Genomic DNA, 26,262 nt, shown 5'->3' with positions numbered 1-26,262 from the left:
TCTCTGCTCTTCTGCTTCTTCGGGCTGATCTCCATGAGCTCTGCTCTCTATGCTTTTCTTCTTCACCTGAGTTCTTGGGTTTAGGCCTTTAGGCCTAGATTCCAGTTCTTAATGGTGATTCTCTTTCTTCTAAACTTTCTTTCTTTCTTTCTTTCTTTCTTTCTTTCTTTCTTTCTTTCTACTATTAGGTAATATCTCCCATACATTGGAAAAATTTAATTGCACATGTATTATGTACCACATGCATTTATTGTGTAACCATTTCAATTGTAACTTTAAGTTAGTACTGTTATTAAATCTTTTCATCAATAAAAATGTTGTTTAGTTTTGATTTAACGGTAATATTTAACGCTATACCTATTGCAATGCAATATATGCATACTCTTGTAATGTTCTCCAACATATTGTGTAAAACCTGGAAACGATTGCAGTTTGGTTCTCCTTCCGAAACCTTAGAACCCTTACACTAAATACACAAAATAATGTTGTATTTTAGCAATGAAGTAGGTGCACTTTAATCTATAGGATTAGCAAATCCAGGGGATTACATGAACATGGTGACTGCATCAACAAATATGGCCTGGGATGGAGCCAAATTCCAGTTGAATTATTGTCTCATTCCACCCCTGTTGAACCATGTAGTACTTGCTGAGTGATATATTGCTGACTGTGGTAATGGTGAGGTGTGCTTTTGGTCTGTTTGAGTGTTATGTGTAAATGGATGTTGACTATGTCCCAACACATTTGGTTGGTGTCCTTTCTAAAAGTCGCAGCTGTCCAGAACTATAATGTCCACACTGATTTATGAGACACATATTTTTCCACATTTATTGCAATACAGATAAAACATTGACAGCAATGGCAATGAAAAGCACAATTCTCTCTAGGCCTTAGAAGATGAGAAGAAAAAGCACTTGAGTACTTGAAGCTAAAGCCACTAAATGCTTAAAATAAATGAATTACTTGCTGTCGATATTATTGATATGCAAACTCTATTATTTCTTTTTTTATTAGATTTTTGGTAAGTCCAAGGGGAGAGAAAGGAGCGGGATCAGCAAAGGACCTGGATAAGAGGGCATCTACGGAAGGCCTGAATGTAAAATTCTAATGATTTCTCGATCCATGTGAATTTTTTCAAGTAAATAATTGCAATTGTAGTGGAGCAGTGCAGAGTATATTGTAATAAGGTATTCACGTCAATTTAACGCCATTTAAATCCCTTGCCAGTGAGAAGATTTGGAACTATGTCTACAATATTACAAAGAAATTTCCCTACAACTCCTCCAAAACTACTTTCCTCCTCTTGTAACTTCACAATCTCATGAGCAAGGAGTTCAGATTTCTCTTTAAAGCCTTTCTTTAGCAGCTCTTCCTGCTCCCTCAGTTTGCTCTCCAGAGCTCTCTCCATCTCCTTCCGTCGTTGCTCCATCTCCTTGTTTAACTTCTCCTCCATCTGCTTAATTATGTCCTCCTGGCGCTTTTTCTCTGCCTCCATCATTAGCTCACTCTCAATACGTTTCTCTTCTTCTTCTTTAAACTTCTGTTCCATTAGAGTTTTCTTCTCTCTCTCCTCTGTTCAAAAAATAAAGAAAATAAAAAATTACAAGTAATTAGTCATGTACATGGCACTAAATTTTAAGAAACCTCCAGTACACTTACTACAGAGACACTTCCACTATTACAGTATTTCATATTGTATGTTCCAAAATAAAATAATACTATATATATATATCATCTCCAACCTTAACAATGGGTTTATAGGTGCACTGGAACAATTCTTCCTAAAATGCATTAAACTTTCGTTTACAAAGACATGAAAGTGGTCAGTGGTGTTCACTGGTATGCTCACACAAATATCGCTGCAAAATACGCATTTCAACAGGTTTTATTGTAGTTTTTGCCAACTCCATTGACTTGTATTAGATGTGCTGTGAGGTACGGTATTACCCCGCGCCGGAACTTTGTTTCTATTCTTGCAATTGGCAATGGCGGATTAGCGCCACCACCTGGGCTGGAGTGTCTATTATTCAAGCTCTAAGCGGAAGAATGTACGGGTGTGAGGCGTTGGGAAAAAAAGGTCCACAAGTTAACAACGAATGGTAAAACACCTGTTGGGAAGCATCTTTTGCAGCGATTTTTGTGTAAGCATATCAGTTAACACCCCTGACCACTCGGCGAGTTTCACGTCTTTGTAAATGAAAGTTTAATGCATTTTAGAAAGGATTGTTCCAGTGCACCATTAAACCAATTTTAGAGGTGTGAGGTGAAACACAAACATCCGAAAATTCTCAGGGCAGCCGCATATGTCGAAATTTCAGTCAAAACCGTTCTATTTCACCATAAACAATATGAAAACAGGGCTTTAAGTGTAAAATACCCAACTTGTCCTTTAACTACTTGTTGATATAAATGAAGATTTACCCTGAACTTCTCTCTCTTTTTTAGTCAGCTTTTCATCCGTGTAAAGGATGGCATTTGCCTCAGGTCCTCTCTCATTCATGAACTCATTCAGCACAGCTTCAGCCTGCACATAAATAGTTTACAACTCAAGAGCACACAGAGATGTATACTCATACCACACACAAATGTCCTTACCCTGATTCCTTTGTTTGGTTCACTGTGGTATTGTTCAATGATGGCGTCTCTGTCGCTGCAGTAGACTTCATATCCTCCACACTTACTGTATTCTCCATTCTTCAGTCGTTCACTCATTTCAAAGAAAAGATCCTTTAACAGCTCTTTGCACTTCTTGTCTGACGCCTTCTCATTCTCACCCAACAGGTTTACATAGTATTGACCTATATTTTCCTATAAACATACAAACACATATAAATAGTCGCAAAACACAAATACACACATACTCACCACATACTAGTGGTCAGCTTAGGGTGGTTTATAGTTTTAGCATCAGACCTACAGCGTAGCCTCTATATCAGTCTTTATTTAAACTTCATAGTCATTGTTGGCATCGAAGTGCATGTGTACTAATAGGCAATATCTACGGGCATGTTACAGTATCAAGGCCAAAGCTGAAGAAGAAGCAGCTTGTTGTGCATGTTGTTGGAGAAGCATCAGGGGCCCTATCATACACCTGGCACAATGCAGCACAATGCACAACGCAAGTGTCTTTTGCTAGGTTCAACTCTGCGTAATTATCATTTGCGCCCAAAATGCATTGGCGTCCAATTTTGCGCCCATGGGCATTCTGGTCTGAAAACTATGTGTGTTCAGGCGCATTGTTGGCGCGTTGATATTTTGAGGCAACTAAAATAGCCTACGCCTAAAACTTGCACACCTGACTTCTCCCACAAATTACTTTTTAGACATCTGACTACATCAAGGGTTCTGAACCTTGTGGTGACTAAAAAAGCATAAACCAATGAACCCCGTCTTATTTATTATATATTTTAACAAAAGTTTGTCTAATTTACAGTGCTGCCGCCTAAACTGTTCCTGTAGCTGGATTGGTAGAGCATTGTGTTGGCAGTGCAAAGGTCATGAGATCGATCCAAAGAGAACAAAAAATCTCATGTAAGTATATCTTGTAAGCATCTGCTAAATGTGTAAATGTAATGTGAGCTTTCAATAATTTATACAGTACAGTATAAGAAAATATGCAGATGTGTATTAGTGAATGTACTGTAGTGCACATAGAAAAAAAACCTTTGCATGCTTTTGAATGCATTGCCGCATAATTGCTGCATTGTTAACTTATTCATACTGTGTGAGTTTATATCCAGAACTCACCTCCAACTTCTTAAGGTACTCTTGATTGTCATCTTTAAAGGAACGTTTAATGAACTCAGATGTGGCCAGACTGCTGACGCTCTGATGCTCTTGGGTAACATCAGTCACATTTACTGGAAACTTCTTTTTCACCTAGAAAACAATTAGACTTTAACATGCTGCTTGCATAGGGGAGAGCAGGGGCGAAAGTACAATTTTTCAGAAAAACTTAATTTTAAAAGATAATGCTTTAGACAAAGATATATTTTTGCCGTGGTCAATAACCCACAAGTGTGGTCTATCAATACCAGGTGGAATTTTGAAAATATGTAAAACGACTTCTGTGTAATTTCACTTTAAACATGAGTAGTGAATTGTTACTTGTTTTGTTTGTAACACAAGATAGATTTTTGTGTTACACATGTTTTTAGGGATGCTCCGATCGATCTGCCGCCGATCGGGATCACCGATAATGGCATTAAATGACTCGATGGGTGCTCGCTAAATCTGCCGATCTCATAAACCGAACTTTCTGTTTACTTTTGTCATCAAAAGGATCCTGAATGCGGCTGCAATTAGATACATTTTTACGTAGTGCGAGAATTTTTACAACCCGTTGCTTATGTGCGACGTGCAGATTTGTATTTCTCTCTCTGCCTTCACAGAGGTATGCGTATTTTCTATGAGGACACGCTTCGGTCAACAGCGCGACGCGTCTTCACATCCCCATCAAACAGCAATCTCTCTCTCTGTCAGGTCTTAAAGGATTAGTCCATTTTCTTAAAAGAAAAATCCAGATCATTTACTCACCACCATGTCATCCAAAATGTTGATGTCTTTCTTTGTTCAGTCCAGAAGAAATTATGTTTTTTGAAGAAAACATTGCAGAATTTTTCTACTTTTAATGGACTTTAATAGAACCCAACATTTAATACTTAATTCAACACTTAACAGTTTTTTTCAACGGAGTTTCAAAGGACTATAAACAATCCCAAACGATGCATAAGGGTCTTATCTAGCGAAACAATTGTCATTTTTGACAATAAAAATAACAAATATACACTTTTAAAGCACAACTTCTCGTCGTGTAGATCCGGTCGTGATGCGCCAGCTGACCCCACTACGTCACCGCAATACGTCATCACGTCAAGAGGTCACAGAGGACGAACGCGAAACTCCGCCCCAGTGTTTACATGTGTTGAGAAAGAGGACCGTTCCTACGTTGTTGTATGTCAACTGATACTAATTAATATCTTTGTGGCAGTTTATTGTTTAAAATGGTCCGCAAATGTGCGTTTTATATATGTAACACGTGACCTCCCTACGTCACTACGCATTTACGTTAGATCGCGCTGGACCGGACCTTGACGAAAAGTTGTGGTTTAAAAGTATATATTTTTTATTTTTCTTGTCAAAAATGACAATCTTTTCGCTAGATAAGACCCTTATGCCTCGTTTGGGATTGTTTATAGTCCTTTGAAACTCCGCTGAAAAAAACTGCTACGTGTTGAGTCAAACATCAAATGTTGGGTTCTATTAAAGTCCATCAAAATTAGAAAAATCCTGCAATGTTTTCCCCAAAAAACACAATTTCCTCTGGACCGAACAAAGAAAGACATCAATATTTTGGATGACATGGTGGTGAGTAAATTATCTGGATTTTTCTTTTAAGAAAATTGAATATTCCTTTAAAGCTGCAGTAACCCAATTCATCTCTCAATAAATCGCTCTTGACTAAATAACTGTTATAATTCACGAATGCGTGTATATTTAATTTATACAGTAAAGACTGTGAAGTGTTTTATTTTCATTACTTTTAGGAGACAAACCTTTCTAAAGAGATATTAAATATCTCTTTGCAGAAGAAATATTTGTTGTACTTATTTATTTGAGTCTCTATTAAACCAGTAATATATAATTTCTGCAAGTAATATAACAAAGGCAACCTCTGTGGTGTTACTTTATCTAGAAAAATTGTAACAGTTACAGTCATCAAAGAGCTTGCATATCAGCTTAAAAAAAAATCGGAATCGGTATATCGGCCGATCACGAAGATCACAAATCGGTAATCGGTATCGGCTGCAAAAATCCTGATCGGAGCATCCCTACATGTTTTTATTAAATATACATGACTATGACCTCGTTAATATGTAACTGCAAACTTTTTTGTCATTAATCTTTGTAAAAAAATAATGAAATTACATTTTTATTTAAAATTTTAGTTTTATCAAATGCTTCAAAAGCAACAAACAGTACAAACTTAAATTGTTGAGAATAAAAAAAATGTTGGAGTTTGAAAACCATGAAAATGAAATTAAATCAAATTAGAATAATACAAATTTTCAACATATACAACAATATTAGCAGCGGGACAAAAGTAACACATTTAAACTCAATTTACTTTTTTTGAAAAACTCTGAGAAGTCAAACTTCAGGATGTGTTAGAGCACTAAATAAATAAATTACTATCCTGAAATGGGGTAAAATGCTTCTCCTCACTCTTTTCAGTACTGAAAAAGACTTTTACAGACAGGGATGGTAAAAGTGAGCAATTTTCTAAATACAATGTAAATGAAATGCTACTTAAGTTATCTTTTTCTTGCAGATATTTCATCACTGTCTGAATGCAAGTGATGCCAGTTGTGCCCCACAAAACATGACACTAAAACCATTTGTGTAAAATGCAATAAATCAGAAAGAACATGCTTGATGTGTGCACATCATGTAAACAGTGATTTTTTTTGAATTTGTAGATTTGTAGATTTTCTCTTTCAAGGCTTAAAGCTATTTCTGTAGTTGCATGAGAACGTCTCTATATTAATTTCCTCATTTGCACTTGCAAAATATGCTACAGACCAAAAAATGGTCATAGTTGGTACAGCAGGAAACATTTTAATTGCTGAGTGAATTTCAATTATTGTAAAATATTACTACATTAGAAAAAAAACGGGCAGCATAGTGAGTTAAAGGGTGAATGGGTGTATACAATCAAAATGTGTGTCTTACCTCTTCCATGCCACTCTTATAAACTTTTAAAGCTTCTTCAACAGCTGCCTGGTTCTCTAGATTTGCAAGAGCAACCACTGCATCTTCCAGACAGGGCACCTGACCACTGCTGATTGTGTCTACATAAATCTGAGCCAGATCACCAAACACTAAAATCACACATACAAAAAACTGTTAAAAGTAGACTTCATGCCCCATTGTATTTTCAGCCATTAAGACAAAGATCAATAAGTTTGTGATGCTGTTATTGTGGACATACTCAATATAGATGTAATTTGATAAAACACTTACTTTTCCCAGTAATTTGGTGACCCCCTTTCAGTGTTTTCACAGCGCTCTCTGCAAAGATGTATTCACAGAAACGGCCTGTGGCCTCCAGGAAAGCTGGTTCAAGGTCCTGCTTTTCTAGGTTCTCTAAAAACTTCATGTTTTCCACTGAGGCTGGAGATAGGAAAACGAAACACTTCTGGGAAGGGAAATAACTCCGGATACATTCACGAGGCAGGTTGTAGTCACTGATGGTTTTGCTTCTACCTAAAAAGATTGTTCAGAAGACAACCCTTAATAAATCAACTGCATTAAACTGAATTGGTCATCTATAGCACAAACAGGAAATACTGATGCATGATGTGTGTGATAAAGCATTTCAGACTAACATCCATCACTGCTGATATTGGATTTGAATCAAAGCACAGCAGCATTTTGTGGGTGAAAAGATGGTACTGCCAGACATACCATGTTTTAAAGTCAGGGCAAAGTCGAGGTATTCATCCTCTGTCACTTGCTTTCCAGCAATTTCTAATTCCAAGGTGAAATCCCTCACACACCAGACAAATGATGGGAAAAAGCACACAAAATTATAATCCTCCTCGCCTGCCACATCATCTTCTTCTGATGGAGATGATGGGGATTTGATCTTGATTCGCTCCGCGAGTTCAGTAATATAGCTGAAGCACATTGAGGAATAACAACATTTTGTGTGTGTGTGTCTGTGTGTGTGTGTGTGTGTGTGTGTGTGTGTGTACAAGAGGAAGAGGGTCATGTACAGTCTTGTTCAAAATAATAGCAGTACAATGTGACTAACCAGAATAATCAAGGTTTTTAATATATTTTTTATTGCTACGTGGCAAACAAGCCACCAGTAGGCTCAGCAGATCCCCAGAAAACAAGCAAGACCCAGCACCCATGACACGCACGCCCTCAAGGCTGTGCAACTGGGCAACCAGCCGAAAGGGGTGTGTTCAAAAAAATAGCAGTGTCTACCTTTGACTGAACAAACTCAAAACTATTTTGTACAAACATTTTTTTTTCTAGGATTTAGCAATCCTGTGAATCACTAAACTAATATTTAGTTGTATGACCACAGTTTTTTAAAACTGCTTGACATCTGTGTGGCATGGAGTCAACCAACTTGTGGCACCTCTCAGCTGTTATTCCACTCCATGATTCTTTAACAACATTCCACAATTCATTTACATTTCTTGGTTTTACAGCATTTTTGATATCACCCCACGAGTTCTCAATTGGATTAAGGTCTGGAGATTGGGCTGGCCACTCCATAACATTAATTTTGTTGGTTTGGAACCAAGACTTTGCCCGTTTACTAGTGTGTTTTGGGTCATTGTCTTGTTGAAACAACCATTTCAAGGGCATGTCCTCTTCAGCATAGGGCAACATGACCTCTTCAAGTATTTTAACATATGCAAACTGATCCATGATCCCTGGTATGCGATAAATAGGCCCAACACCATAGTAGGAGAAACATGCCCATATCATGATGCATGCTTCACTGTCTTCACTGTGTACTGTGGCTTGAATTCAGAGTTTAGGGGTCGTCTCACAAACTGCCTGTGGCCCTTGGACCCAAAAAGAACAATTTTACTCTCATCATTCCAAAAAATGTTCCTCCATTTCTCTTTAGGCCAGTTGATGTGTTCTTTGGCAATTGTAACCTCTTCTGCACATGCCTTTTTTTTTAACAGGGACTTTGCGGGGGATTCTTGAAAATAGATTAGCTTCACACAGACGTCTTCTAACTGTCACAGTACTTGCAGGTAAATCCAGACTGTCTTTGATCATCCTGGAGGTGATCATTGGCTGAGCCTTTGCCATTCTGGTTATTCTTCTATCCATTTTGATGGTTGTCTTCCGTTTTCTTCCACTTCTCTTTGGTTTTGCTCTCCATTTTAAGGCATTGGAGATCATTTTAGCTGAACAGCCTATCATTTTTTGCACCTCTTTATAGGTTTTCCCCTCTCCAATCAACTTTTTAATCAAAGTACGCTGTTCTTCTGAACAATGTCTTGAACGACCCATTTTCCTCAGCTTTCAAATGCATGTTCAACAAGTGTTGGCTTCATCCTTAAATTGGGGCTACCTGATTCACACCTGTTTCTTCACAAAATTGATGACCTCAGTGATTGAATGCCACACTGCTATTTTTTTGAACACACCCCTTTCAACTAATTCAACTACTTGCCCAATTGCACAGCCCCAAGAGCGCGCACATCATAAATGCTGGGCCTCATTTGTTTTCTGAGAATCTACTGAACCTACTGGTAACTTGTTTGCCACGTAGCAATAAAAACATATACTAAAAACCTTGATTATTCTGGTTAGTCACATTGTACTGCTATTATTTTGAACAAGACTGTATGTGAGATGATAAAGGATACTGGAGCTTTTGCACTGCATCATTATCAATGGTTCCTGTGCTGTTGTACACCAGGGTGCTGCTGAGCAAAACCGCCAGACAGAAGATCCAGCTGTCATTCTTAGAGTCTCCCTGAAACAAACAACTCTTGTGTCTTCTCTTGTGTATATTATATTATCTTTAAGTTAGTGGCCTAACTCAAAATGTAAAAATTAACTTCAGTTATTCAGATTGTTGTAATAGATGCCTCACAGAACGATCAGAGATGTTTTCACACTTTGAAAAATGCAGCACGAAGTTAAAACAACTTGTTTAGGCACAAGTCAATTCAACCTTCTATCATAAGTTTTGACTTATAATCATTTTTTTTCAGTGCACCTTGTCTATGTCACCCAGTCCCTCTGTGTCCAGCAGCACCAGAGTCTGTCCTGTTTTAGAAGGGTGGGTGATGCACCACATCCAGATACCTTTGGTCTTTGACTCAATGGTGTTGCCAAGAGCAAAGCCTGAGAAATGTGTTTTTTTTAATTCTCACAATTTCTCATATTATCTCTGTCTATATTATCTTACAAATAGTTTCTGCAGGAGTTGTCTCACCTGACTGTTGTCCTGCAAGGCGGTTCATAAGGTAAGACTTCCCAGTACGGTACAGTCCCACTACAGACACCACCACCACCGGCTCATTGATTCCATCCAGAATGTCTTTGGCCTCTTTATTCACATGAAACTTTCCATTTTCATCACTTTCAATCAAACATACTGGTCCTGACATCATGACTATGTGCAAAAGAGAAATAAAGAAAATGACACATAGCATTCCAGCACATGCCAATAACAAAACCAAATGGAATCACATTCACAGTAAAGTGCTACAATGTCTTGTACAGTGACACACCAAGTCTAAAGTTTTCATATATCACACATCAAAACTGGGGACAATAGTCAATACAAGAAGTGTACTTTTTTCTAGCGGAAGGAATGCTTTTTATTGATTTAACTTCATGAAAGTTGCACTAATATTTTTTTTACTTTAATATTGTGTGGTAACCTTTTTATAAAAGCAATAAGGTACTTGAGGCAAGTGCTGTATCGTAAATAAGTAACTTATTACTTATGTTACTTATTCACGATACAGCACAGCCTCTCGTACCTTATTGCTTACTTAAATCATTGACATTCAGTTGTCTTGATAGATTTTATCTCACCATTAAACACACTAGGTAGATTAAGACTGCATTGCTCTGCCTTTGTGTATTTGAAATTAACATAGAAGACAATTAAAGCAACAGTAAAGTTACAGAAGTTACCGAAACCAACAAATCAGATCAAGTCGACTGAGCTTGTTAGATCGGCATCAGACCCAGGTTTGATAATCAAATATAAAGACAATCAATCCAGTTTCAGTCAGTGTGTTTCTATGTTCATTTAAGGGTCCAAAACACAAAACAAATTGATTTCCTCATTGAGATGCAGTCAATGTCTTTGGAGAGTTTACATTTTTCCAGATTTTAGCTGTAACTGAAGACAAAATGCAAGTTCCTGTGTAAAATCTGAAGAAAAAACTGCCCAAATGACACAATTAAACACACCTGGTCTGCAAGAAGGTATCCTTAAAGGATGTCAAAGGTTCGGTTTGCTTTGTATAACCAAAAGTTTCAAGCGAAAACGTGCTTTCTTTCTCTCCCGGATTCTCACCAATCTGAACTGCTGAACTGTGAATGAGATCCTGGCGCTGGCGGTCTTATAAATGGAGGCTTCAAGTAACTTTTTGTATTGCTGGGTGTTTACCGGTGGGTTTGAGTTTTGGTTTCGAATTTACTGCTGACATTGGCAATTTTTTCTCTTTAATTGTGTCATCTTTCCCAAACTACCTTTCTTTATAGGTTCATACTCACAGAATGACGTACTTTACAGCTTGAGAACTACAGTAAGCAAATGTAAATATTTGTGCATTAACAAACAAATAATTAAGTTGTTTTATAAATATTTAATGTAGGCTAAGCTGTTTGCTTACTCTCATGTGATTTCTAGGAAAGTCTCTCTTTTCCTTTATGGCTACTTTTATCTTATCTGCAATGCCCAGTCCATTCGCAAATACTCTGTTAGAATGGTGAAATACCAGTGCGGATCCAGTCAATATTTGGTCCATGCATCATGTTTTAACCGATTGGTCCTTATATTCCTAAAGCCCACCCTGACCACCTAAAAAATCTAACAGTAGGTGAGAAGCAGGGAAGTCAAATTTCGCCATGACAACGTGCCGAATTTTACTGGATACGCCAGATGGACAATCCGGCACTGTAGATAGGCCTACTAGTAAAAAATTGCCATAAGTAATGTAATCCATTGCAAATGTAATGATGAAAAATAACCATTTCAACAGAGTGCTATAACCTGGAGCAGGATATGATTCCACAAGCCACATTCTTTATTAGCTTGCTTTTGTAATGTCATGTTATATAAAGTAGCACAACGTGACACAGCTTAAATTACAGCTTCCTCCATTTTTGCCAGACAACAACTGAACGAAAGTTACTGAAAGTGGCTGATCTGGTTCTCACATAATGCAATTTCGCAGGTCAGAGTTCAACAAACTTGGCTGGAAAAGGCTTGATGACGACACAATTTATTCTTATTGGCCAAATAATTAAAAAAAATAATAATTAATATAAATCTCACAATGAAATAGTAAACATAACATGTAGGCTAAACAAAAGTAGACTCTATTAAAAACATTGTTCCTGCTATTTACCCTGCAATTGGTTCACTTAAGATGAGATTTCTCAGAAAGTCTTTCTTTTTCTTTAATGCCACTTTTAATTTATCTTCAATATCTACGGGTTGATGCTGAATCCATGCATCATGTCAGAGGATGTAACCCGATTGGGTCTTAGGTTCAGAGCCAAACCTACTCCCAGTCCGTCCACTAATAAATACAGGGAGAAGCAGGGAAATCAAAATTCAACATTACACAACGTGGACCAAAGAAAAGCATTGAAGAATTTTTTTTTTCATTTGCTTTATAGTTGAATAAAATGTATTCACTTATTTGCCTAAATGAATAGATACTAAACGTTTTTGTGACTCAATATAATATTACATTACCAGAAGTAATATAATCAATTGCAGATGCAGTGATGAAAATAAGCATTTCAACGCAGTGCTATCTTTTAGTAATGTAGTAAGTAATGTACGTAGCATATAAAAGCCTATTTAATTATTTGAAAGTATTCACTAGATGTTGTTTACATTTTTTTAATAATATTTTTTTCGTTATGCATAATATTGTGCATTATGAGTTCTGCATTGTGTTGGGTAAAGTTTAACCACAATGAGCTGACCGCTATAGCAAGAAAACCGATTTGTAAGACTTTCGCTTTTACTTTCACTTTCAATGCATGCCGCATTACTGGTTGGCAAATCTCACTCACTTATGTGACTCACGCTTTCACAGTGGGTTGAACCAACAACTATTGGGCTTGAATCTGGTTTAAATCAAATCTTATTTAATAATTCTGTGGCACCAAAATCTTGTTTAAAAATAATCATGGTTACATTTAAACTGTAATTTTGATTTAGGTTTCAATTTTACAGCTAACCTTATACCTACAAGTACGTACTGTAGAGGTACAAATAGTTACGCTGTAAATTCAGTTTAATTACGCGGCACATTGAGCGTCGCAATATAAAGTGTTACATATCTTTACTTCTGTTACTGAATAATTAATTCTGTTTTATGGTAAATCTCAGTTAGAGATTAACTGTAAATTTATTGCATTTGAGGAGGTTTAAATAAAAAAATCTACAATTTAATGTGGTCCATGTTGTGTAATGTTGAATTTTGATTTCCCTGCTTCTCCCTGTATTTATGATAGCGTCTCAACAGGATGAGTTTGGTGGATCAGTAAAAGCCTAAGAAATACACAAACAAGCTTTTCAGTCCAATAATTCTTTTTTTTACTTTATTCACAATCCAACCAGCACATAGATCATTAGTAAGTGTATACCTATATATTAAAATTGGCACTTTAAGGCACTTTACAAAAGAAAAAACACCTTGAATTAAATAGATAAATTAAAGCTTCAAAACAGTGACATAAGCCAGCTGCCAGCTCCTTAAACAGAGACAGCATGGTTATGGTGTTTGTAAATGTTTTATTTTGTATTGAATTTAAATGTATTGTAATGTGTTTTGTATTTGAGTAATGCATATGTTTATGGATGATGATGTGTTCTTAAGTGTTTTTGAATGTTGGGTGCAAGACTAATGATGATTTCTGTCCAAAGCCGGCCCTAGACCTTTAGGGGCCCTAAGCAAAATTTGGTTGGGAGCGCTCCTTTGACCGTTTTAAGTAAGGCCCAAAGAAAAGCAATGACTACCTTATAACTATAGTGTACATATTATATCTACTATGTTATTATTATTATTATTTTTTAATAATAATAATAATAATAATAATAATGCATTTTATTTATAATGCGCTTTTCATATACCCAAAGCGCTACAACAACATAGCAGATACATCAAAATAAAAACAAGTACAAAGCAATTACAGAAATAAAATAAAACAACAATTGGCATAAAAGTTAGACATTATAAGCAGTCTTAAAAAGATGTGTTTTAAGCGATTTCTTAAAAGTACTTAAAGTTGGAGCGTTACGAACAAAGAGAGGAAGTGCATTCCACAGCCTTAGCGCGGCACATGAAAATGCTCTCTGACCCCAGGCGCGGAGCTATGGGCGGGCCTGGGTGGGCCTGGGCCCGCCCAGATTGACAGCTGGCCCGCCCAATCAGAAATGTAAAAAATACTACTCTGTATAGTTAGACATGTATACTACTTTATGTGGTGTAATTTATCTATTGCATGTTATGTTAAAAACAGTAAAATTATAAGTAAGCCTGATAACTATTTAAAAACTATTAAAGCAGTTGAATGTTGTTATAATGAAATATTCCCGAGCAGCTTTCAGCCATGATCACTTTGAGAACTTTTTTTGCAAGCAAGTAGAAAACGTATTTTGAATAACAACACGTTATAAATATGCGCTTTTCTCTCAATAACATAAACACACAACAAATATGACAGCGGGGTAAAAAATAGAAAGAAAACATCTGATCATAGTGATGTTGTTTGATATAGCGATATAGCAGCACTATAAGTCACGCCACGTTTATTGCTACACTTTATACAATATAGCCTATTGCTTTTAAGCAACAAATAGCCTATCATAACAACCTATAAGCCTACTGTGTAATTGAGACATTAATTTAAGAAATGCATTAAAGCAGAAAGACGTAGGCTGCGGAAATATAGTGGGTTCACTTCAATCCACACCACAGACGTTCTTGGTTTGCTTCTTATTTATTAAATCGAGGCAATTGTTTGATCAAACACTGATTAATATTAAGATACAATTTATACAAAACGAAATTCACTTTAAAGAAAGTCTTTCTACTACACAAACCTCGCAAAATCGCTTGCCCGACGTCCATTACGGGCTATGGCGAATTCCTGTCGGGCTAAAAAAAATGATGCGCCTTGGCCGTCGGGCGGAGGAAAAAATATTGTAATGTGTTTGCATTCTCTCAGATTTAGTTAGGTAATTATGTTGTATGTAATTCGGCGTAATCTTGTTAGCCATTACTATCCTCACTAACAAGTGAAACTGTCAGGAAATAAAGTGAAAGCATTAAATCCATTATTCCTTTCGTTCACGTCTGATATGCGCGCTCCTCGGCTCCGCTCTTCACGAGTAGGCTTGCTCTTATGCTCATCAAAAAGTATATTAAATGTTTATTTATTTGTCATTTCGTTTAACCCCAGAGTCTAACATTATTCTAGCAATTCCCTTTTTCTTTCTTTATTTAGTAAGTTAACTTAAATATGTGAGAACGAAAATATATTTTTAGTGATTTGCATGAAGAGAATATGATGTTAGAAGCTTCATTTTAAGCATTTAGTAGGTTATTTAAAAAAGTATAAGGTTTTTTTGGGTTCATTTATATTTCCTGTCACTGTGTGCAGGTTCTTTTTTGTAGGCTATGAGAGCCCAATATTTTTTTACCAAAAAGGCTTAATAAATGTCACGTTGCATTACAATTTAAAGTATCAATAATGTCAAAAATGTGACGTGCAGTTCGGGTGTGTGTGTATGCTGTTTAAATTAGTGTTCTGAAGTTTTGACGAATTTTATAGACTTGTTATAGTTTCTTATTCAAAAGTGACACCCATAGATTCAGGCCCACCCGGACTTAATCCATGCCCACCCATATGTCACGTTCTGCATCCGCCACTGTCTGACCCATAGTTTTTAATCTGCAAGAAGGTTGGTTAAGGTGGAGAGAGTCTGCAGAACGGAGAGAACGAGAAGGTGTGTAAATGCTGTAAGTCAAAACTAATGTTTTGTAATCAATGCGATACTGCACCGGAAGCCAATGCAAATTGTATGGAACACCTTGAATGTGCTGGTATGATGATGATGTACGTGTTAAAACTCGTGCTGCTGAGTTCTGAACATACTGAAGACGTTTGACAGATTTTGCAGGTAGTCCAGAATAAAGGGAATTACAGTAGTCAATTCTGGAGGTGATAAATGAGTGAATAACCCTTTCAGCATCAGCATCAGAAAGGAAAGACCTAATTCTACTGATGTTCCTAAGATGATAAAATGCCGTTTTAACAACACTCTTTATGTGTGCCTCTAAGGTCAGGTTAGCGTCAAATATCACACCAAGGTTACGTACTTGCGAGGATGGAACAGAGGGGGTATTATCAATTTTCAAATTAAAATTCTGACATTTTTGAATGGTAGCCGGTGTGCCAATAAAAAAGGATCTCGGTCTAAGAGCTGTTGAGTCTTAAAAAGTTCTGACGCATCCAAAGTTTTATTTCTTGTAAACAGGCTGTAAGGACATTAGAGGTAACCGCAGCATCAGATTTTGTACTGATGTAAATCTGTGTGTCGTCAGCATAAAAGTGGTAGCCTAAGCCATATTTCTTAATAATTTGCCCTACTGGTAACATATAGATGCTAAAGAGTGTGGGACCCAGTACCGACCCCTGAGGTACACCGTGTCGAACCTGAGTAATATCAGATTTGTTATTTCCCAGGATAACAAACTGAGATCTATGTGTGAGGTAAGAAGTTAGCCACTTTAAAACAGTGCCCGAGATGCCTGTCCAGGTTTTTAATCTGTCAAGTAGTATGTCATGGCATACTGTATCAAACGCTGCACTCAGGTCCAATAGAACCAAGATAGTTACAGCACCAGAATCAGCAGAGATTAGAAGATCATTCATTACTCGAACTAAGGCAGTTTCAGTATGTCCTATACGAAACCAGATTGAAAAGGTTCTAAGAGATTATACTGGAGCAGGTGGGAATGTAGTTGTGACATAACAACCCTTTCCAAAACCTTAGCCAAAAATGGAAGATTCGATATAGGCCTGTAGTTGGTTAAATCAAGTGTGTCACCTCCAGGCTTTTTAGGGACTTCTTGTGAGAGAAGTGTTCACTATATTGACTATGAGGGGTCTGATTGTCAGCAGACATCCCTTAAGAACAGTGGTTGGTACAGGGTCGAGGATACAAGTAGCAGAATTCATTGTCATTATTACTTTTGAGATGGAGTCTTCAGTTACAGTAATGAACTCAGAAAGAAATACAGAGGAGGAAACAGGTGGTAAAACCTCAGTTAGCATAGCCAAAGGGGCAGAGTCAATAGATTTATAAATGTCCTCAATCTTTTCCACAAAAAAATTCATGAACCTATTACACTGTTGCACAGATGGACATATGGAGGGCTTATTTGGTATAATGATGTGATTAATAGTCTTAAAGAGCTTGTTTGAGTTACCATCACAATTACTGATAATGTTTGAGTAATATTCAACTCTTGCCACCTTGAGTGCCTCACTATAGTGAGAGAAGTGCTCATCAAACATTTGCTTGTGGACAGTTAATCCCGACTTCTTAAATTGTCGTTCTAGTTGTCTGTTTTTCCCTTTAAGTAATCTCAGTTCACTGGTGTACCAAGGTGATGTTTTTGAAAATGAGACAACACGTTCTTTCCTAGGAGCAAGAACCTCCAAGGTAGATGATAGGACAGAATTATAATCTTCAACAGTTTTTAAATCATGGTGTTCTGAAATTAAACTTGCAAAATGATCACAGTCGATATTCTTAACATTTCTAAAACTAATTACTCTCCTTTGAGAGACTAGTTTTGAAGAAGGGAGAGGTAGGTTAAAGGAAAGAAGCTTATGGTCACTGATAGGTAATTGGTGGCTCTCAAGCTGGTTAATGTCCACATCAACTGAACAAACTAAATCAAGTGTATGGCCTTTATTATGGGTGGGAAAGTTAACATGCTGAGTAATGTTAAAACAATCCAACGTGTCCATAAACTGAACTGTGTTTAAACATGTTTTATTATCCACATGAATGTTAATATCACCTAGAAGAACCATAGCTGGACAAATAGAACTGGCCAGGGCAAAAAGTTCTGTAAGTTCCTTGTTAAACAGAGGATTAGGCTTAGGTGGGCGGTATATGGACAGGATAAGAACTTTAACAGCAGCATTAACTTTAAAAGCAATGCACTCAAAAGATGACATGGTAGGGATGGTAATTTCAGAGACTGATATATCAGATTTAAAAATGACAGCAAGACCACCACCATTCCCAGTCAACCGAGGTCTGTCAATATACATATAGTTTGGTGGAGTTGTCAAATTAAGATTTACAAAGTCATTTTGTTGATGCCAGGTTTCACAGAGACATAAAATATCGAGCTTTCGATCCACTATAATGTCATGTACTATCGCCGTCTTATTGTTCAGTGAACGGACATTAAAGTGTGCAAAGTTTATAGAGTCACGTTGTAATCTAACTAACAGAACAAGTTCTAGTTATTGGTGGATAACGTAGATTTGCAGGGCGAATACTATGATGACTATCCACACGCGTAGCAGGATGCTGAAAGCGGGTAGAGAGAATATTAATTCCAGATGCTGTTGTGTGAAATTTCCGACGTAAACCTCGGTGACAGTATTTCGGTCGCCGCAGAAGATGCATCACGCGCAAATGTCTTTGAACACAACTTGCAGCCGGCAAACAGTGGCGAAGTGAAATCAGTTCAGAGAGAGAGTACCTTATCATGTCGAAATTCAGATGGTAACAAATCAGATCACCACAGAGTCCAAGTGAGGTTAAAACGAGAATAACTGCAAAAATCCAACAGCATCGCATGATGAAACAATAACTCCAGCAGACTGAGTAAACACGCCAACAGACCGACACCCAGCCGCAAGTAGCGGAGATGCCGCCAGAGCAAAGTAAAATCCAGGACAGGGCAGACGAATCCACGGGCACCAAGGCTGATTAAATCCGGAGCACGAGCGGAGTAGGTCCACAGTCACAACGGTGCACTGCACACCGGCAAGTCAGCCCCGACCACGCTGCACAGTGCTCTGGAGTGCTGCACGTCGCCGATTCAACCATCACAGAGTACACACATCAGGTGTGCAAAGTTAAGACTGTGACAGTACAGTGAACACATAAAACAATAAAATCCAACGTTAAAATATAGATTAATAAAACAGTTCCGGAGAAGAAGCGGCAGCCAAAACGCGCCAGCGTCCTCCTCAACCGGAAGTTGTGTAGTTGTGTCTATTAAATTATGTTTTAATTATTCGATGTATACTGTATGTTAATTATCTTTTTTTCGCTGCTGGTCCTGTGTACGTATTTCGTTCTTATGTGGAAACATGTACAGAATGACAATAAAAGACCTTGGAGTGGTCCCGGACAGGGATTATCTTAGGCCAGGACTAAGCCTTAGTTTAATTAGAAAACATAACTAGTTTTAACAAACATGCCTTACTAAAAACATTACTGCATTGCATTTTGAGGCAAAACAAAGGGCACTGGTGTATTTTAAGATATGTTAGTGCAAGCTTTTTTCAGTTTGGACAGCTCTTACTTTTATTTTAGTCTAGGACTAGTTTAATTCCTGTCAGGAAAACCGCCCCCTTGAGTTCTTGATTTGAGTTCTATGTTTGATGTCTAACAGGAAAAATATGATACCACTGAACTGAATGGCCGTGCAGTGCAGCAAACACACACTGATGAACATGCTGAATAAAAAGACTGTTAAAGTGATTTTCACTGACCATCAAAGAAACATTTTTAATTGAAGTTTAAGAGGCACAAACAACAGCCTATGCATAATTAAAATGAAATAGAGTAAATAGAATAACATTAAAATAAAATATTATAGGCTATAAAATAATAATAAAAAAACATTTAAATGTTTGAATTTTTCAAATAAACAAAATTAAAATAATATCTTAAACACCACAAACAAGATTAATAGTAACATTCGCTATAACAATCGTCTCACTATATATTATCCCTTACGTAAATAGCATAACAAAAGTAAATACAAGCACGATTTAGGCTAATGTTAATATAAGACTTTTAGACTGCAGATTATCCATACAGGTATCGGAAAATTAAGCCTACAGGTTTACGTACCTTTATCTTCTTGATTCTTTTCATCTTCTAGCCTCTTCTTTTGTTGTTTATCGTGTCTTGTTAGACATCATCAACATTGGAGTCACTAGGCTTGTTTGACTTCATACAGCACTGCTAGAACTGACAGGCAGATGATGTTAAAGTGCCGTGAGAGCAAAACGAAATTACACTTCGTATGATTTCTCGGATCGTTCTCGCGGTACTTTGACGTGATCCGGCTGTCGGTTTTTGCAGCGGCGCATGAAGTCGAACAAGCCTACGGACTGACAGTCTGACAGACAATGACCAGGTGATGAATGACATCATAGGGTCAGTCAGGGTTAAGATTACACTGTAAACCCAAACAGTACAATGAACTCATTTAAAATGAGTGAACTGAACTAAAAACTGTGAAAAAGTTTACTAAACTTATCATTTTTATGTGTTTTCAACAAGTTCACCATTTTAAGTTCTAACAACTCAATAAACAATAAAATGAGTCAAAGAACTCAAAAAAACTAGTCATTTCAATACCACAGCCTCATTGTAACAAACACTGCAAATAATTACAAACTTTTGGTGGTTGTGAAGAGTTCAATTTGCAAGATAAGCTAAGAAAGTGTCTGGCACTGCAAATTTACTTCAGTTTAAAGTTAAATCAGCCCAATTGGTTGAGGAGGTTCCAGTTCCCAGCATGCTTTGCATGAGCCTGCAATACGAGAGCATTTTTTAAATTAATTGATATTTTATGTGGTTTTCAGTAAAGGGAAAGACTTAATAGTGTTAAACATTTATTTATCTTGGAGATTTATGCACAGATAACCTACGGCGTAGACCTTACGCACGACTATAAATCGGGCTTAACTCCCATTTGGAGCCAGCCTTTAGTGGCCAGTCAATGGATTGCATTTTAAGTCACTTCTGTGTTGGCTTCACCAGAAAGATTGGAAGGTTGCCCCTTGGTTACCACACACTTTATTGTGAATGTGGCTGATTTTTCTTTTCTGTTTTCTTTATAGAATCATGGCTTGTGGTGACCTCATGTCACCTCCAGTATGTTTGATTGAAAATGATAAAAATGGGAAGCTGAGTGTCAGGAAAGAGGGCAAAGACATTCTGGATGGAATCAGCGAACCGGTGGTGGTGGTGGTGTCTGTTGTGGGACTCTACAGTACGGGGAAGTCTTACCTTATGAACCGCCTTGCAGGACAACAGACAGGTGTACAATTTTTCCTTTTTTTTTTCCTGATTATCTTAGGCTTTGCTCTCAGCCACACTGTCGAGTCAAAGACCAAACGCATCTGGATGTGGTTCATCCCTCACCCGTCTATGCCAGGACACAGAAGGACTTGGTGATGTGATAAAGGTGAGAAAGGCAACACATCTGAATAATTTCAATAATTAAATGTTTATATGGTTAAGTATTTAACTTGGAATGGTAAGGAAGTTAGTTACTATTAGAGCACTGGTCAGTTTGCAGTAGGTTTAAAGTGTGGTGTTTTAAAAGAATGAGCTATATTATTATAACCAACTCAAGACACTGAGCTGTTTGTTTCAGGGAGACTCTCAGAATGACGGCTGGATCTTCTGTCTGGCGGTTTTGCTCAGCAGCACTCTGGTGTACAACAGCAGAGGAACCATTGATAATGATGCAGTGGAAAAGCTGCAGTATCCTTTATTATTTTGCATGCATGACTTTCTTACACACAAATGCACGCACATAACATGCTGTTATTCCTGAATGTTGTGCAGCTATGTTGTGGAGCTCCCTGAGCAGATCAAGATCAGATCACCATCATCTGCTTAAGAAGATGAAGAGGGGGAAGAAACTACTCAGTTTGTGTGTTTTTACCATCATTCGTATCGTCCGTTAAAGATTTCAACTTGGAATTGAAAGTTCAAGGAAATAGTGTTACAGAGGATGAGTACCTCGACTTTGCCCTTAAGCTGAAGCAAGGTATTGCAGACAGTATTGCACACAAAGTGGACCCTTGTTTTGGTGTAAAATCTTTATGCAAATAAACACAAATATTGTCCCATAATATCCATTCTATAAGGACACTGATACTACAAATCATGCCTGAAATCAACACAGTGCCTAATACCGTGGCAGGCTACTATGACAATTAAAGCATTTACTACAACTACATTTTTACTACAATTATAGGTGATTTTAATAAAAAATAAATTTTATGTACTGTACTTATAATTATACAACAGTTCTTTCAGGTTCTCCAATCTGATTGGCTAAGAGCTGTTCCCAGCCATTCAATATCCTACTGATAACACCATAGTAACAGTTTCACCGTTTGTATCATTCTGCCACCTACTGGTCATTTTAGAATTAGTGAGCGAGGCTTCTTTAAACACGTGAGTCATTCACTCACATGACATATCTCTGCCGCCACGGGCATTTTGCTTAATATGGGCTTTTTGTGCTGACATGTATGCAGTTTTGTTTCGTTTTCTCACCCCTATGCCTACTGTGTAGAACGGGTTCCCCCAAATCTTACCCTGTAGGGACGGAGCACTGCAGAGTTTAGCTCCAACCCTGATCGAACACACCTGAGCAAGCTAATCGAGGTCTTTATGATCATTAGAAAATCACAGGTGGGTAAGTTTGATGAGGGTTGGAGCTAAACTCTGTAGTGCTCCGGCTCTCCAGGGTAAGATTTGGGGAACCCTGGTGTAGAATGTGCATTACTGTTTCCAGATCTTCAAATTTAATCTGATCTCCAGCTGTACCTGCTTGACACTCAGTCAGTTATTCAGCCAAAGTTTATTATTGGCCCATAAATCTGCTTGTACTTAACAGTGACTGAGTAATGTTACACATTTGTTATATATTTATTTTACAGAATAAGGCCCGGTTCCCCGATAACGCTTACTCTTAGCCCGCTAAGGAGACTCAAAAAGATATATCTTACCAAAGTTGTTTATGTTCCTAAGTGTGTTCCCCAAACTGTCCCTTAGGAAGCTTCTTAACACGCTGCCTCTAAATCCGACGTAACAATGGCGCTGTCCCAAGTAAAGGTGCTGAATTATTTGCGATCGATCGCTCAGGGATCGATTTTCAACTTCACGCAAAGGTGCATTACGGCGTTAAGAAAGACAACACATTCTATACAAATGGAACATCACTCAAACAATTCCAGTAACATTTATTTTAACATAGTTTAAGTTATCCGTAAAATATAGACTATTAATTAAATTATCAAATTGTAAGTAATACGGGTAGACGAACCGGTATTCCTAGCTAATCATCCACCCTCCTTATCCCGTTGTGCCACTTGTGCCACGTCTTGGCATAGGTTTAACGACTTTTAAAATTATGTAATACACTTTTATACTAATGGTGAGGTACTTTACAATCAGAATTGATTGGCAAGCAGCTGCAGTTACTTTTGTTTAATGCGGTATTGCTTGCCATTGGTTAATGTTTTCAATAAAAAGCAACCTATCTACAATGAACAGAGAGAGAGAGAAAGTTAGATACAGAATTATGCTCTGAGAAGATCCAGCAGCTCCATAATGAGTGATTTTTTATTTATTTAGCCACGTCAGGCAAAATGTCAAAAGGGTTTAAGTGTTGCCGAATAAAAAAATTGTCATGGACTAAATGGTATGTTTCCCTTTAGTAGTGTTTTTTATAGCTTTTTTATCATATTATTCTTTATATACATTGAAAGTTTAAAGGCTACTGAGATGTATGTGTGCATTTATGTAATGTATCTTTATGGTAAGTCAATTATTTTTACAGTATGAATCATATTAATATATATTTATTATGTATACAAAAATAACTTTTTAAAACAAACAGTATAATGTTAAAAGCAGCCGACATACCATAAAACTGTCAAATGTATGAAATATTTAATAAATTGTATTATGCAATACATTATATTATTGCTTTTTAGTATAACCAATTCAAATCTTGAATCTTTCTAAATAAATTATAAATGTAACATGGCGGCGATAGCATTTTGAGCTCAAACAACGCTAAGAGAGAGCTTACGAATGGTCCAGACCAACCTTACGAAAGTGTGACTTACAGAAGATACACTTAGCGTACGAACGTTTTGGGAATCGTGCCATAGAGTTAAGAGAGAGGTTAAGGAATAGGTTAAGAACTACTTAGCGATAAGAACGTTTTGGGGAACCGGGTCTAAATCTTTGTTTTAGGTGAAAGTAGGGCAATTAATCACTACAACATGCCTCGTGAATGTATCCGGCGTTATTTCCGTTCCCGGAAGTGTTTCGTGTTCCCATTTCCAGCATCACAGGAAAACATGCCACGTTTAGAGAGCCTTCAAGACAAGGACATTGTGCCAGGTTTTCTGGAGGCAACACATAGTTTCTGTGAATACATCTTTGTCATAAGTGCTGTAAAAACACTGAAAGGGGGTCACAGTGTTACTGGAAAATGTAAGTGTTATACTAAAGACACATTAAATAATCATTTAATTGTAATGTGAATCAGTTGTGGAAATCCAACTTAATTTGTTTTAGCATACAGTACAGACCAATTGAAAAATCTGAATTTACTTTAAGGGCCAAAGAAATTTCCTATATCGTAATATATTTAAATATTCTAAAATATTTGTTAAATCTCCTTTTACACCAGCGTGATTGTTCATCCAAATATTTTTCCGTGCACTTGGAGAAATGCTACTAAATCATTGTGGCATTTAGGATTAAGCAGATTTAAAGTGAAACTATTTGATAAGCGTATAATATGTGATGAGAACATTCAATCATTAGGCCTCAATTGTTGACAGAGGTGAACTAAACAGTAAACTGATAGATTATTTGGACTAAATAGCTATCAATAACATTCTCTTTAACTGTTGTGTGTGTTGTCAGTGCTTGGAAATCTGGCTCAGATTTGTGTCGAGACAATCAGCAGTGGTCAGGTGCCCTGTCTGGACAATGCAGTGGTTGCTCTTGCAAATCTGGAGAATCAGGCGGCTATTGAAGAAGCTTTACAAGTGTATAAGAATGGGATGGAAGAGGTAAGACACACAGCCAAATCCAAACCTGTGTACACCACATAAGCACAACGATTCAGCGTGTCTGGACCAAATGGACACTTTCACTATACCAACGTCACACAACTGCGCCACAGTTGTATTAAAATAAAGTCTATAAACATAGTCTAAATCGTTTCTTAAACCCTAGTGCACTATGTTCCATTCCTTACATAAGAACTAGTAATGAAAGGGATACTACACTTTTTTCCAAAAATATGCTAATTTTCCAGCTCCCCTGGAGGTAAACATTTGATGTTTACCGTTTTGGAATCCATTCAGCCGATCTCCGGGTCTGGCAGTACCACTGTTAGCATAGCTTAGCATGAAATCATGAAAATAGTGCCCAGCTATTGAAAGTTAGGGGACTATTTTCAGCCAGTGTGTAATATCACTATGCCTGCTGCAGCCATGTTACGGCAGCAAAGTCCTTGATTATTATGCGATGTAACTACAGAATAGTCAAGTTTTAAAATGAAAACTCTTTGGTTATTTTTGAGCACGATGCTAATGGTCAAATCAGATTCAATGGATTGTGCTAAGCTATGTTAAAAGTGGTAACGCTAGACCCAGAGATCAAAAAATCTAATATTTCAATCTAGGGGAGCTGGAAAATGAGCATATTTTTGAAAATAGTGGATATACCTTTAACAAGTGTATGAAGGTAAAATGATGTCAAAAAGATTTGCATGCGCAGGGGATCTTGATTTTTCATGGCCGGTTTTTATTTCTTAAGCAAATTGGCCGATTCCGATCCGATTTCCGATTTTTTTTCTTATCAAGCAACAAACAAGAAAGAATGAAAGTATACATAAACAATATGTTTATTTGGTATTTAACAGGCTAAACTTGGTTTGGCTATTGAAAACAATAACTGTAACCATTTAAAATTAAAGCACCACTATGTAGTTTTTTTTACCTTTAAATAATGTCTCTAAAATTATTTCAGTGATAGAACAATTTTTAAATGGACAAATTGAACTGTTGCTGCAACCTGAGCAGCCTCCTAGCTGCTACAAGCACACTCTGAAAGTGGCGGTGGAGGGTAGGAAACACAGCCCCGCCCCTCCCCCTGCCTGCAGAAGAGTGTCTGATACCAGGCACTGTTGCGCTTTTCAACCACATGGGGGAGCTGTGAGTCATTTTTACATGGAAACTACATAGTGTTGCTTTAACAGCACTAACTGTGCAGTAGGCCACATTCAATACAAACATAAGTGGTTAAATGAGACCATGACATGGATGGTTGAGTGAGGGTTGATGGTCTTGCCTGTTTTGGGTTGTTTCAACATGGTTGATTAACAATAACCTAGCAGTTGGGTAAAAACAACC

General features: G+C 37.3%; 1 protein-coding gene and 1 pseudogene across 1 annotated transcript; one reads left to right on the top strand and one right to left on the bottom strand.

Annotated features, from left to right (window-relative positions):
- Nucleotides 1-866: 866 nt before the first annotated feature.
- LOC129442900 (guanylate-binding protein 1-like) lies at nt 867-10,166 on the bottom strand. The gene is made up of 10 exons (XM_073855270.1): nt 9,983-10,166; nt 9,764-9,891; nt 9,408-9,517; nt 7,468-7,679; nt 7,024-7,266; nt 6,733-6,881; nt 3,748-3,879; nt 2,596-2,808; nt 2,422-2,524; nt 867-1,572 (listed from the first exon to the last, which is right to left on the bottom strand). The coding sequence occupies exons 1-10, from the start codon at nt 10,158-10,160 to the stop codon at nt 1,202-1,204; spliced, it is 1,839 nt and encodes a 612-aa protein (XP_073711371.1). The 5' UTR covers nt 10,161-10,166; the 3' UTR covers nt 867-1,201.
- A 10,760-nt stretch (nt 10,167-20,926) lies between these two features.
- LOC129442883 (guanylate-binding protein 4-like) lies at nt 20,927-24,957 on the top strand (annotated as a pseudogene).
- Nucleotides 24,958-26,262: the final 1,305 nt, after the last annotated feature.

This window comes from Misgurnus anguillicaudatus, chromosome 2 (assembly GCF_027580225.2).
Source record: "Misgurnus anguillicaudatus chromosome 2, ASM2758022v2, whole genome shotgun sequence".
NCBI classification, from domain to species: domain Eukaryota; kingdom Metazoa; phylum Chordata; class Actinopteri; order Cypriniformes; family Cobitidae; genus Misgurnus; species Misgurnus anguillicaudatus.
The sequence above is the reverse complement of the archived record's forward strand: the minus strand, read 5'-3'. Positions and strand labels throughout refer to the sequence as shown.